Below are 14,363 nucleotides of genomic sequence, written 5' to 3' on the forward strand. Positions count from 1 at the left end.
AAATGTTTTAAAAGAGTTGAGAACTGTGATTTTATTTTATGTTTTCAGATTCATTAAGTTCAACGTTTGGTAGACAAATTAAATTTTATTTTCAAAAACTATTTTTAGATTTTGTGGTACAAACACTGTAAATTCTAAAAACGACACTTTTATGTTTTTAATATATTTAGATTTTAAGTTTGAAATTTTAGAATGTAGAATTATATTAAAAAGAATAACATCATTTATAAATACAATATTTCATGTTATAAATTAATTATTTTTACTAAATTAAATTATGTGTTATATAATATATACTATAAATTATATAATATTAGAAAGTAATAATTATATAAATGTTTTAGCATAAACAAAGTTAATAAATAACTTAATTATAGTTTATATTCAGTCTAATATTTTATGAGTAACTATTACAATTAGTTTTCTGAATTATAAATAAATTATCAAATACATTTTCAATAATGGTTTAAATTAGAATTCAATTTTTAAATTTGTTACCTGGCACATATTTAAGAACATGAAATACAACTCTATTTTCATTGAATCTTTTGTTTTCGAATTTATGTTCAGATTGCTTACTTGATATTTAAGGGTCTGTTTAGTAGAGAATCCATATTTTGTGCACATTCAAGTAGCACCACTTAGGAGATTAGGGGGCTACCTAGATCAGGTGTGGCTAGAGTATATCAGAAAGTCGAGTGGAACCTGCGTTTGTAAGGCTACCCAGGTGATCAGGGAGCTACCGGGCTTAGATGTGGCCAGAGTATATTGGAAAATCCAGAGGAACCTGGGCCTGTGGTGTGTATCTATATTTAGCCTGGAAGCAGCTTTGCGTGCACGTATGACCTTATTATTTGATTTACCACAACGGGGAACATTCCTTGTCTAGAGTAACTTGTCGTTGTAAACGAGTATTTGGGTAGTTTTCTGATAAGTTATGAATGTTTTAAAATGTGTTTTTATATGAGATATGATCATGTCATCATTTTAATAGCATGTGTTTGAAAAGTTACTAAATCTTTTAAACTTTGCCAATGATTTGACAAACTCCATTGATGTTTTAGAAAGAGAAAACTTATGTTTATATTAATTTACCACTCACTGGGCTTTAACTTATGCTTTCAATGTTTTATGTCCCCCCAGGCCGCGATCGAGTTTCAGAGACAAATTGAACTGTTCACTGCCACACCATGAGAATCTCCTACTACATTGTAGGTTTACATATTTAAAAGCCTTGTTGTAAGACCGCATACCAAGAACTATATGCATATGAGTTTTGGGAACATGGGACATAAAATAGTGGTTTGGTTATGTAGCTATGAAAGTATTTCTAATGTACGTCTGTTGATGGTTTGTATGTAACAGAGATGGAGAAAGTTATGAAATGTGTTTATGAATGTCATGAAATCAATATGTCGAATGAAAATTAAATGTATTGAATGATCGTTGTGAATCTGTTCAAATTCATATATAGGTGGAGTTAGTTAGTTTGATACTAAATGTCATCAATGGAGGCTAAAATAACTCTAAACAACCCTTAATGATTCCATAAGACCAACTAAACTCAATTTGAGCCCTAAACCTTCACATTTTGTACCATAAGCACATTTTCCTTAAATATCTAAAATAACCCAACTTTAAAATCTAAATTTATTCATTTTTGGGTCAAAATACCAAGAAAATCTTAATTGGGCTTAAAAAATGCTCACCAACATTCAAAATGCTAAAAAAAACAAGTAAATGGGCATCGAAATCAGCCAAGGGTACGCGACAAAGGGCATGGGCGAGGCTAGCTGGGCGTGAGCGTGCGAGGGTGGGCATGCTGAGGGGCACTGGGCACAGCAAGAGCACACGCGGGCATGGCTGGTGGATGTGAGGCACATGCACAGGTGTGGTTGGTGGGCGTGAGGCGCACGCGTAGGTGGGCAAGGCTGGTGTTAGGCACGCAGGGCTGGGCAGTCTAAGGGGGTGGCCAGTCTGCTGTCTTCAGGCAGTGTTTCTCTGTTTCAGCCCGATTTTCCAAAGTTTTAAAACATTATTTCTAATCAAATAAATTTCAAATAACTTTTATGGAACTAAAGCGAGACCTTTTAACTAGCTTACCAAAATCCTCCCCTAAATCCCTTGAAACATCCTTCAAAACAGCAAGTTTTGTCTTACCTAATTTTTAGACAAGTTCTATTTCCTTCAAGTTTTCTTAACTTTTTCGATCTTCAATCACTCCAGTAGCCTTAGGGTTTCTTCTACACTCGTTCAACTTTCATTTGGTCCAAAAAACATGAAATTAACACGAGTAAATTGGAAGAACCAGCCTTCCAAAAATACCCTTCATATCCAGCCAAATTCTACCTTTTCTTCCCCCAATCATATTTAGCCAACTAATTACTTGTTTGCCTATTTACGTGACTTTTTCTATTTTTATTTATCCTCTCCATCCTTAAAAGACTTTATCAAGTTAAATTAATTTTAATTTTAGAGAATTGATTAAAAAATACATTTTCAACTAAACACTTCTCCTCCTCACACTATCGGCCCATTTTATTTCACCTACAAAATTTTGTTTTTTTTCTTTCTCCCTAACACTTAGCCAATCATCCACTCATAATCAATAACCAATTATCCATTCATGATCAATTACTCCAACACTCAAACAATGTTACTAAGTTACTAAACAAATAAAAAGGAACTTGAACTTGTGCAGTAAATTCCAACTACCAACTTCAATACTTAATAACAAAACATGCTTAGGTCATATAATCTAAATGTTTTGTTTAGGTAATTTTAAACTCACTCATTTAAGTTAATCCTAAGCATAAACAGGTGGAAAAAGAACAAAGGCTTACAAGTCAGTACCCTTTTTTTTGTGAATTTGCTGGAAGTCACCAGGAGAATAACTGAGAGTAGTTGGCTCTTATTTATTGTTTGCTTTCCCAGATTGCTTTTTCCACTACATAGTTTCTGTTGGGATTGGTGTCCTAATTCTCCTGGAGTCTCGTTGTTTGTAAAGATACACATTGTTTCATGAATAAAATAAATGTTATTTTATGCTGGCTTTTACTCATATCCAATAAACAAACCTCCTTGGTTATCTTATATGAACTTAAGCATGTATATATGATATACAAGTGGATTATGTCTTAAGTGATAAACTAAATAGGTTTGTAGTATAAAGATTAAGGTTGGATACCTGATCCTGGTAATACTACAGATACAACCCGTTTTTTAGAGGTTTGCAAGTGTTGTAAACTACTGTAGATGATAGATCCTGATCATTCATGTGGAAATGTGCAAGCAGGGGTGTCCTATACAAAGAGTTTGTATAAGATCGGACCACGAGATGACTAGACTCTTTATATAACGCTGTTGATACTAGAGACTTACATCTCACCTAAACGACCATAGGTGACACGACCTCAATCCTGAGTGTTTTGGGAACTCTTACCTTTGAAGGCGATCCTTTGATTAGTATGGATGAGAATGGTCAGATTGCCAACTCAACATGCCTACCTTTTTGGGGACTTGTTTGATTTGGGAGCTGGGAACTCAATCCACAAAATGGAATTCACTTCTTTCCTGAAGTAAAGATAAGTAGAGAGATTGCTCTCTTAAGGGCTGATTTCGGGGCTTGAACATAGTGGCCACAACTTCTCTTTGGAAGAGAGGACTCAGTCATAGTAGGACTATGACTTATGTTCATTAGAGGGATCAGTGGTACTTAAGGAGTTAGATGTAACTATAGGGGCATAACGGTTATTGGCCGAGCTGTACTTACGAGCAATCTGTGAAAGGTTGTTGCACTTCTGATTGGTTAAGATGGACACATAATATATCTGTGGTAAAGAGAGTTCAGCTGTCGGTCTTTAGTGGAGCGCCTGACAGTTAACGGATGGTGGATCCCGTGATTAAAGAGTTTAGTCAGTTATTCACGTATCGTTGGAGCTTCGAGGTACAGGTCCATAAGGTCCCCTATGTAGCTCAATGGATTCAGTTAAGGATCAGTTTTTTGTGTTGATTTGAAATGTTCAAATTGACAAGAGGTAATTTGATTATGTATAATATAATCGGTATGATGTATGAGATACATCTAATGGAGGATTAACGTAAATGAGATTTACATTAAATGCCATGGAATAAAAAAAGAACTATGATTTATATGTTTCATGAGATGAAATATTAAACTATATGTTATAAATATAGTATGATAAGTTGGTTGTTAATTATATTTATAATAATATTAATTATTGGATAATTAAATCTTTTTCTTTAATAACCAATTGAGTGGGAGGTTATTGGTGGTTTCATGGTAACCGTGAAATAAAAGGAAAATTGTTTTCCTAATTTTAGTAATGTTGAAAAAAATTGATTTTGAGATTTTTCTCTCTCGAAAAAAGAATCTCACGGAAGTTGTCAAGTAAACACGAATTTACTAAGCGACAACTTGACTAAGGTAAACAATCGTGTAGTGTTTTGTAAGCGATAGACACGAAACTAAGCAATGAGCTAAACGATCGCTTAGCTTTTGCTAAACGATTGGGTGTCGACCTATACGATAGTTTTAGTCTTCTTCCACTTCTCAATCGTCTACACGATTGTTGTCTCCTCTGTCTTTTGCCTCATACCAAGTCCACACAGAGCCCACCCTCTGAATTCTCACACCGAGAATATCAAGGTAGCCTTTTGGTGGTGTCATACTTAGCTCAATGCCATCGAGGTTCTGTGGAGACCGTTTGTGCTGTTGGGGTGTTTGTGACCGAGGCGATCGCTAAGGACGAGTGCGCGGTGTTCGTGTTGTGTAGCGGTTGTGTTGGACGAGTGTTTGAGTTGCTGTGTTTGAGCGTTTGTGAGCAAGGAGCGTGGAGACGAGTCGACATATGTTCGTAGCATTTTTCCTTGTTCATTTGTATTTTCATGCTGTAATTTCTGTATTGATTGCATAACCGTTTGTTTCGTTTTATGACTGTATGTAAAGTTCATGCATGATTTTAACTTGAAATGATCTTTTCACTGCTCATGGAAATCCTCGTGATCGATTTCCTTCAGTTTCTCCACAACACTTTAACTAGTGGAACTGTCTTGTTTCTCAATACTTGTTCCATTATGTCTAAGATTTGTACAGGTTCTTCCTTATAGGATAGATTTTCCTTAAGTTGTACTGGTTGTGTTTCTAGAACATGTGATGGGTCCGACACGTATTTACCCAACATTGATACATGGAACACATCGTGAATCTTGGAAAGCTCCATTGGCAATGTCAAATGGTAGGCTGATGGTCCTATGCGTTCCAAGATTTCAAAGGGCTCTATATATCTCAAACTCAGTTTTCCTTTCCTACCAAAACGTGACACTCCTTTCCAAGGAGAAAGCTTCAAGAAAACTTTATCTCCCACCACAAATTCTAGTTCTTGACAGCGTTTGTCAGCATTACTTTTATGGCGATCTTGACCCGTTTTAAGTTTCTCCTTGATAATCTTAATAGTGTTTATAGTGATTTGCACTAATTCTGGACCATGTAACTTTCTTTCACCAACTTCATGCCAATACACTGGGTTTTACACTTCCTCTCATACAAAGCCTCATACGGAACCATTTCAGTACTGGAATGATAACTTTTATTATATGCAAACTCCATTAATGAAAGATGAGAATCTCAGTTGCACTTAAACTATAGCACACATGCTTGAAGCATGTCCTCCATAGTTTGAATAGTTCGTTCTGATTGCCCATCTATTTGAGGATGAAAGGTTGTACTAAACTTAAGTTTAGTACTAAGGACCTGTTGCAAGTTTGGCCAAAATTTAGACGTGAATCTTGAATCTTGGTAAGAGATAATTGATACCGGTACTCCATAGCAACTAACAACCTCTGCTACATACAACTTAGCCAACTTATCTAAAGAATAAGGGACATTAATTGGAAAAAATCTCATATTTTAGTCAAACTAACAATTATCACCCAGATGCCATCATGATCATTCTAAGTGCAATGAGGTCCAAACAGAAAGTCCATGGTAACATGCTCCCACTTCCATTTTGGCACTGGGAGTGGATTTAGAAGAGCCCAACTGTTTCCTATTGGATAGGTTTAACTTGCTCGCAAATCATGCACTTCAATACATATTCAACAAATTTGTGTTTGACAGACAACCCGAATTTTTTTTTATGAAAATTGTTTTCAGATTATGTGATCCAAATGGTGCAAATTTTGAAAACAACATTTTTATGTTTTTATTATATCCAGATTTTGAATTTTCAATTTTAAAATGTAGAGTTATATTAAATAAAAATAAAAACAATAGAAATACGATATCTCATGTTATAAACTCAATTCATTTTTTAAAAGATACAATATGTGCCAAAATGAGCATAATTCAACTGCATAGTACTTGTACTATCAACCTTGAAGTTAGAGGTTCGATTTTCCCATCCCATATTAATTCAATACTTTGCGAAGAAAGAAAAAGCATGTATTACGTAATATATAATAAATTATATAGTCAATGAAAAATCTATGAAGCCAGGGGGCACTGCCTCTTGTAAATATTTTAAATATACACTATTTTTTGCCCTTAATTCACAAGGATGGAAGTTGATTTGGTAGTCGAGTAGACTTACCTATTCTGACCTTCGCGACTTGAGTTCGAATTAGTTGAGATCGCATTAATTTTTAGTTTTTGAAAATTAAAGTATACAAACACCATTTTCACATATAAAGTTTATGTTTTTTTACATAGTTTAATTCTTAGTTTTAAAAATTATGATTAATAAATATATAAACTTTCACTTTAGTATCTAAAAATCAATTTTTTTTTAATAAATAAAGACAAAAATAGGGTTGGGGGAAAGTATTCCAAAAAATAGGTGTTTTACGATTACACCTAAATCGTGTATCGGGTACACGATTCCCTGGCCACCTGGCATGCCCAGTCTTGCGTGGCAGTCATGCAAGTTTGACTGAGAAAATCGTGTATCGGGTACATGATTACCCTAAGTCATGTACCAGGTACACGACTTCCACGCCTTAAAAGCTCCGCCCGAACCCTTCTTCTTCCTCACCAAAACGGCTATTCGTATTCCCTACCTCCGTTTTCCCTCACCGAAACCGTCAATCCCTCACCGAAACCATCGATCCCTCACCAAAAACATCGTTGATTTTCCTCACCGAAACCATCGTTGATTTTCCTCACCGAAGCTCTATTTCACCGAAATCTTTCAAAATTTTGATTTTGCTCGACTTTCAGTCCTCCATTTGATCTTCACCGAATCTAGCGGTCGTTTTGCTCGATTTTTCTACATTTTTTGCTGCCGAATTTTGCCTGGTATATTTCTTTCTCTAGTTGGACTGATCTATATTTTTATGTATGTTTTTCATTTTTGTATAGTTTATGTATAGTTATAATTTATGTATGTATAAATAGTTATAGTTTATGTATGTATAAATAGTTATAGTTTAAGTATGTATAAATAGTTATAGTTTAAGTATATATAAATAGTTATAGTTTATGTATGTATAAATAGTTATAGTTTATGTATAAATAGTTATAATTTATGTATATTTCATGTATTTGTATTCTTTATGTAATGAATTTATTTAATAAACTTATTTTATGTAATTATATTTTCTTATGTACTTTTTATGTATCTTTTATGTTATCGATTCAATTATGTAATATAATTTGAACCTTTTAGGTAATGGAGCCTGGTCCTTCTAATCCTGTTCAATTGTACCAACAAAACATGCATCGTTCACAGGTAGTATGGGATAATTCGTCCACATAGTGTTGAGTTGTCGGAGGAGGGAGGCGACTGCACAAAGTACTATCCCATTTGATCATCGCATCATTCCATTCGTTCAGGAGGCGGGTTTTCTTGGGGTTGCACAGATTGGTTTCATCCAGCTCGATTGGCACCTGATTACTGCTCTAGTTGAGTGCTGGAGATCAAAGACCCACACATTTCACCTGCCCTGTGGGGAATGCACTATTGCGCTGCAGGATGTGCCATACAATTTGGGTTAAGAGTGGACGGGCAACCACTAACAGGCTCACTACAGTATGACTGGAAGAACGTCTGTGAAGAGCTCTTAGGCGTTCTACCAGAGGATCTGAAGGGATCAAGATTGAGTATCCCTTAGTTGGCGTCCCAGTTTCCCGAATTACCTCCCGTTGCCAACGACATCAGCGTACATAGGTACGCACGAGCATACATCCTACAGCTTATTAGAGGATTTTTATTTGCCGACAAGTCAAATACTCTGGTGTATCTCATGTTCCTTCTATTATTGTCTGATTTCAAGCACGCTGGTACGTACTCGTGGGGTGGTGCATGTCTTGCATGGTTGTACAAAGAACTTTGTCGGGCTTCCAATGCACAAGCGTTGGAAATAGCGGGTCCACTGATACTATTACAAGTGTGGGCTTATAATCGATTTCCAATCGTAGCACCACAAGTCCAACTACAGGCCCCAGATCATCGCCCGCTTAGTACCAGGTATTATTTTATTTATATATTTATTTCGTTACCATATATGTAAGAATATAAATTAATTGTATTTTTTATAATTTTAGATGGAGTGGTGTATTAGCTGCCTCTGAACAGTCAGCAAATATGTTGCTCGTGTACAGGAAAACATTCGACATGCTGACGCCCAATTAGGTAGTAAACATGTATATAAATGAATATTTAAAAAAATTTATATGTATACTTATTATTTTTTTTTCAGGTTATTTGAACACCATACTCACAGATTTGGTCATCATTACCTGATTATTGTCGTGATGGTGAAGACATCTGGTTGACTGTTAGCCCTCTTATATGCTTCTATATAGTAGAGTGGCATCATTTAGATCGTGTGCTGAGACAGTTCAGGATGCGACAAACGATACCTTCGTTGTTTTATACACTCCCAAAACTACACCAAATCGATTTAAGGGGTAAGCACAACCAAGGCTGACGTCGAATCCATGCGGAGTATTTATCCTATTGGTATGGACGACTTGATCGTTGTGCACATGGAGAATTAACAGATGAGCCAGCTGTATCAGACGACTACTTTTCCTTGTACAATTCGATCACGAGGCGATTTATCTCACCAGACGACGCTTACTATTACTGCATGGTAAGATATTTCAAATCAGATATTTTCCATATATATAATATGAATATTGTTTAATATATTTTTTTTATTCTACAGAATAATTTTATCAGTGAAGTTCAACAATATTCAGTGTAGAACAACCTTCCAGAATTGGGTTCAATGTGTCAGCAAACATTGATGAACGTAGAAAGTATTATTCAACAAACAAGATGACTCAATGTTGCTGACATCGATCGAAGATGTATTTGTCGTAGACGAGCGCGACAACGGGGTGAACCTAATTTAGAGGGACACGAAAACAATTCCCATGAGGAGTAAGGGCCAGGGGGGTCGTTTTTAAATCCCACATCGTATCATTTTCAAATTGCAAATCTCAAAAGAACTAATTGTAAATATTATTTAATATCATGTTTTTTTTTTTAATATGAGTGCAAGATATTTGTATTGTAGATTAAATATATAATTAAGTTTAATAATGAAAGAATTAAGTTTAAAATTAAGTTTAACAATTAAAAAAAATTATACAAATTTGGCATCAACAGAGTCAAAAGTACAAATTTTGTGTCTGTTGAGTTATAAAATTTTAGCATTGTTTGTCCAAATATATAAATTAGAACATTTGGATTAAAAAATTTTCATTCATGAATTTTAGTTTTGTAAGCCAAATATAATTTTGTATTTTACTTAAACTAGTCATTTGAAATAATAGAAGTACAAAAGTATTCAAAACTCATCTCAAAGATTTGTACATTCAAATATTTACAAATTTCAAGCTTGTTAATTATGCAAACCTTCTAAAACTCATTCTTCTAAATAAGACAAACATAAATCATAAGAATCTAAGGGCTTCCCAATTCCAAAGTAATTTTTAGGCTTTAAACAAAAAAAAATTTATAAGCGAACTCGTGTACCGGGGTACACGAGTTCGCTTGACCGGTCAACTAGTCAGCTAACGTGGTCAGCTGACTGGATTAAATGGACTCATGTACCCGGTACACAGTATGCCACATGGAAATCGTGTACTGAGTACACGATTTCACTACCCTAAATATGTCAATACTTTCCAAAAATACCTATTTTTGAAAATATTTTTCCCCAAACCTATTTTTGTCATTATTTATTAAAAAAACATTATTTTAAAAAAAAATTCCTAAAAATCTCACAAAATATTAAAAATGCTTAAAAATTAATCATCATATTAGACAAAAGAATTTGTAATCTCTAATTGAACTTCAAATTTTTAATTTTGTAGTTAATAGTTACATTATTTTTTCAAAAAGGTCGATACTACGTAAGGCACACAAATCAAGATTTCAGTGATCTAGTATAATTTTTTAAGTTCAAGAACTCTATACAATACAAATTTAGAATTTAATGAGCTAATATTTTTAAGCTTATGTAAAGTTGTACCCCTAACATTAAATTTTGGATATTTTACTGTTTGTATGTCAGTTAGTTATGCTCACTTTGGCAATATTATATGATTTGAATATATATTGATGCATTTAAAATAAATTTATATAAACTCGTGTCCCCCTTAGATAAACTCCTGGATCCACCACGACATATAGTATTACAAAATAATAATAATAATTTTTTAAAACATAAATCATATTCATAAATGAATTTAATAATAGTTTATTGTCAATCAATATTAATAACTACAACTAATTTATGATTTATAAGTATATACAGTATCAAATATATTTTAAATGTTGGTTTAAGTTAGAAATCACTTAATATGATACCAAATATATATTTAAAAATATGAAATTCGACCAAACATGTCTAAATTTCAATTTAAAAATCATGATATTTTTCAAACCACAAAGCAACGACGTCGTTTAATTTACACGAGTAACGTAGGATGGAGATACATTCTTACTTGGCTTTCATCTTCTTCTTGGTGGCTTGAGCTCCGTCGGGGGTCTGTCTGTAATCTATTTACTACGCTAAGGAGGCCGGAAGAGGAAATTCTTGGTAACCCTCTTTCTCTTTCTCTCTATGGAATTCAAAGAATGTTTAGATTATGCTGTCTCACTGAAACGTAAGCGACTCTTCTTCTTTGTGGTGTTCATTTCATCTGCAGGAATGAACACCACAAAGAAGAGTCGTAGATTTTTATTGTAAATAGAAGTTCGCCGCATCTTTAACTTTCTCTTTTTTGGGTCATGGGTATTTCGTACAAGAACATTTTTTTTAAATGTCTGACAAAAATTGAGAATGGAATGGTGGGGATTGTAGGCTACTAAATTGTTTCTGCATTTAATGTAGTTTAATGCTAAGTGGGGTTTTGTTTTGATCTTTTGGGTAGGATTATTTGTCTGTTTCTTTTCAAGGAGGTTTGAATTTTCTCGTGTTCTTCTCTTCTTCTTCTTCAGGCTCACTGATTTGGAATGATTACACCTGGATTGTAAGCTTCCCTGTTCTTTTTATGTTTAGAAAATTATGAGAGGATTTGTAGGAAATCCATCTCCTACTCTGATTTTGTTGAATGAGTTTCATTACCAACATGATTCATATTACCCTTTTAGTTGGACTGAGAAACGTTTGCGTCCGTGTATAAATGTTAATCCAGTGTCGAAATCATGTATAAGATGTACGATTACGTATAAGGGTAATGCAGTTTCAATGTTACTGATGAGTACTCCACGGTTGAATTTGATGGTTCAGTCCACAAGGGGCATGGAATTTAGGACTTGTGTTGGGACCCTTTTGAATTGTGGAGAGGATGAGGCAATTGATTTGGTCATTGATGAAGAAGGGGTTGGAGAATCCTCTCGTGAGTGGAAATTGCCTCCTTGGGGAGACATGGCACATCAGGATGAGCCGACCTTTCAATCTGAAGATGCAAACCAGTCCAAAATCTTAGAAGGGGAGCCTTTGGAAAATGACAGCAAGGTGCATTTTCTTGAGGAAACTGATAAAGTTATGCTATCAAAGCGTCTTTTAATTCTCAGTAGAAAAAATAAGGTTAGAAGTGCATTGGAATTATTCAGGTCCTTGCAATTAGCAGCTCTTCTGCCAAGTTTGCATGCTTTAAATTCACTTTTAGCTTGTCTTTTAAGGAAAGGGCTGTTTGATGATGGCTTAAGAATCTTCGAGTTTATGAAGTCAAATGAGTTATTAACAGGACACACTTATAGCCTTGTACTCAAAGCAGTTGCAAATGCTCATGGATTTCTTTCTGCTCTTGAGATGTTTAAGGCATGGGAGCATAAATATGACTTGACACAGTTTGATGCAGTTGTTTACAACACGATGATATCGATATGTGGAAAAGATAATAATTGGGTCGAAGCTGAGAGAACATGGAGACTAATGGAGGAAAATGGGTGTAGTGCAACACATATAACTTATACTCTATTGGTGAGCACTTTCGTTCGATGTAACCAGAATGAACTTGCAATTGACACTTATGTAAAGATGGTTCAAAATTCTTTTAAACCAGGTAACGATACGATGCAAGCTATTATTGGCGCATCTTCAAAGGAAGGGAAGTGGGACTTTGCTTTAAGAGTCTTTCATGACATGTTGAAATGTGGACTTCAACCTAATTCCGTTGCATTCAATGCCTTGATCAATGCTTTAGGAAACGCTAAGGAGGTCACTTTAGCATTCAGCATATACAATGTGATGAAATCTATGGGTCATTCACCTGATGTTTATACATGGAATGCACTACTTGGTGCTCTTTACAAGGCAAATCGCTACAATGATGCCATTCATCTCTTTGAGTTTGTGAAAAGAGAGAAGGCCCAATTGAATATACATATTTACAATACCATTCTAATGTCTTGTTCAAAGCTTGGGTTATGGGACAGGGCACTCCAAATCTTATGGGAAATGGAAGCTTCCGGTCTCGCAATTTCAGCATCATCGTATAACATTGTTATTACTGCATGTGAGATGGCTAGGAAGCCTGAAATTGCTTTACAAGTTTATGAACGCATGATTCACCAGAAGCACACTCCTGATACCTTCACTCATTTGTCACTTATCAGATGCTGCATTTGGGGATCTTTATGGGATGAAGTGGAACTACTTCTAAATGTAAGTGCTTACCTCTATAACTGTGTTTGTCCTGTATCTTTGTACTCTTTTAAAGAGACGGAGGATCTTCCCCAATAGAAATTTAGTTCTAACTTTTCATCCCTGTAGTTCTCCTTCCATCTCTGGTAATTTATGTCTTCCGTGCAAATTAATTCAATGATGATAGTTTATGAACTCTATTTTCCAAGGATGAGTTGAATAACATCATTGAAATCCATGTAATTGAATTAGAAAAGGAGGCTCCAATTAGACCACATTATGGTTTTTGAGAACTTTGAATATTGTTGTTTTTTTGTTTGTTTGTTTCTTTTTCTGATGATCTCGTTTGCCATTTTCCTGATATTCTTCTCTCAATATTTCTGAACCTCCCTTGTTTCCGTTCAACTGTTTTGACGGTTTGCATTGAGAATTATGAGTCTTTGTATCTGATAGTTGTTCTTGTACAGAAGTCTGCACCCGATGTATCTGTATACAATGCGGTCATCCAAGGAATGTGCTTAAGAGGCAAGACTGATTTAGCAAAAAAGCTTTACACGAAGATGCGCGAAAATGGTATCCAACCGGATGGAAAAACACGTGCTTTGATGCTTCAGAACTTGCCAAAGGACCCTGCTAGACTGAAGAACAGGTGGGCTTCTGGTTTCAAGAAAAGACATAGACACTATCATCATAGGTAAAATGAATGTAAAAGTAAAGTATATATTGTACATGCTTAATGTTAACTCAAAGCCATTGTTGTTGTATAGTGAGAAGAATGACTGGTTAATTGAATCAGTTGACTTATAATTCCATTTAGAACCTGTTTTCTCCTATCTATAATCCTCACCTTATAAATATAATGTTAAGGAGGGGGTTAAAAAGCCCACAAATCTGATTAGCCCAATCTAAACTGTATGAGTTAGATTCAATTATTTGGAAAAGTAAAGTTTTAGTTTCTGTATTTTCAAATGTCCAATTTGCACTAAAAAACTTTCAATTCTAACAAATTTGAGTCTCGGACTTTGATAAGTGTTGCCATTTTTATTTTTTTGCTAAACTTTCGTTGCATTGATGCACTAATTCTCCAAAATTCCATCCCATTTTGTACCATTGGATACTTTATATATATTGTTCAAGATCACTGAATATGCTCAGACGATCATGGATTATATTGCTTAACAGCAAAGATAGCATCCTTGGGATCTTCTTTGCAGACCGATAATGGCATTTCTTCTAGG

General features: G+C 34.7%; 1 protein-coding gene and 1 long non-coding RNA gene across 3 annotated transcripts; one reads left to right on the forward strand and one right to left on the reverse strand.

Annotated features, from left to right (window-relative positions):
* Nucleotides 1-1,667: 1,667 nt before the first annotated feature.
* On the reverse strand, nt 1,668-11,468 carry LOC150035389 (uncharacterized). The gene is made up of 3 exons (XR_016530117.1): nt 10,979-11,468; nt 8,759-9,107; nt 1,668-2,001 (listed from the first exon to the last, which is right to left on the reverse strand). It is a non-coding gene; the product is annotated as an uncharacterized LOC150035389 (long non-coding RNA).
* Nucleotides 10,940-13,941, forward strand: EMB2076 (Pentatricopeptide repeat (PPR) superfamily protein). 2 transcript variants are annotated; one of them, XM_039035083.2, is made up of 3 exons: nt 10,940-11,073; nt 11,475-13,146; nt 13,593-13,941. In XM_039035083.2, exons 2-3 carry the CDS (start codon nt 11,542-11,544, stop codon nt 13,821-13,823), a joined length of 1,836 nt encoding a protein of 611 aa, XP_038891011.1. In that variant the 5' UTR covers nt 10,940-11,073; nt 11,475-11,541; the 3' UTR covers nt 13,824-13,941. The 2 variants fall into 2 exon arrangements, with proteins under 2 accessions (XP_038891011.1, XP_090170843.1); XM_090314717.1 differs by having other exon boundaries at nt 10,971-11,073; nt 11,767-13,146.
* Nucleotides 13,942-14,363: the final 422 nt, after the last annotated feature.

The sequence above is a fragment of the Benincasa hispida genome, chromosome 6 (assembly GCF_027475165.1).
Source record: "Benincasa hispida cultivar pf3 chromosome 6, pf3_genome.v1.1, whole genome shotgun sequence".
In the NCBI taxonomy this organism is placed as follows: domain Eukaryota; kingdom Viridiplantae; phylum Streptophyta; class Magnoliopsida; order Cucurbitales; family Cucurbitaceae; genus Benincasa; species Benincasa hispida.

Excerpts from the sequence above, each read along its gene's own strand:
- EMB2076 (XM_039035083.2), top strand. The coding sequence starts at position 11,542 with ATGAGAGGATTTGTAGGAAATCCATCTCCTACTCTGATTTTGTTGAAT. Across the intron at positions 13,147-13,592 it reads AAGTGGAACTACTTCTAAAT|AAGTCTGCACCCGATGTATC; the intron begins GTAAGTGCTTAC and ends GTTCTTGTACAG.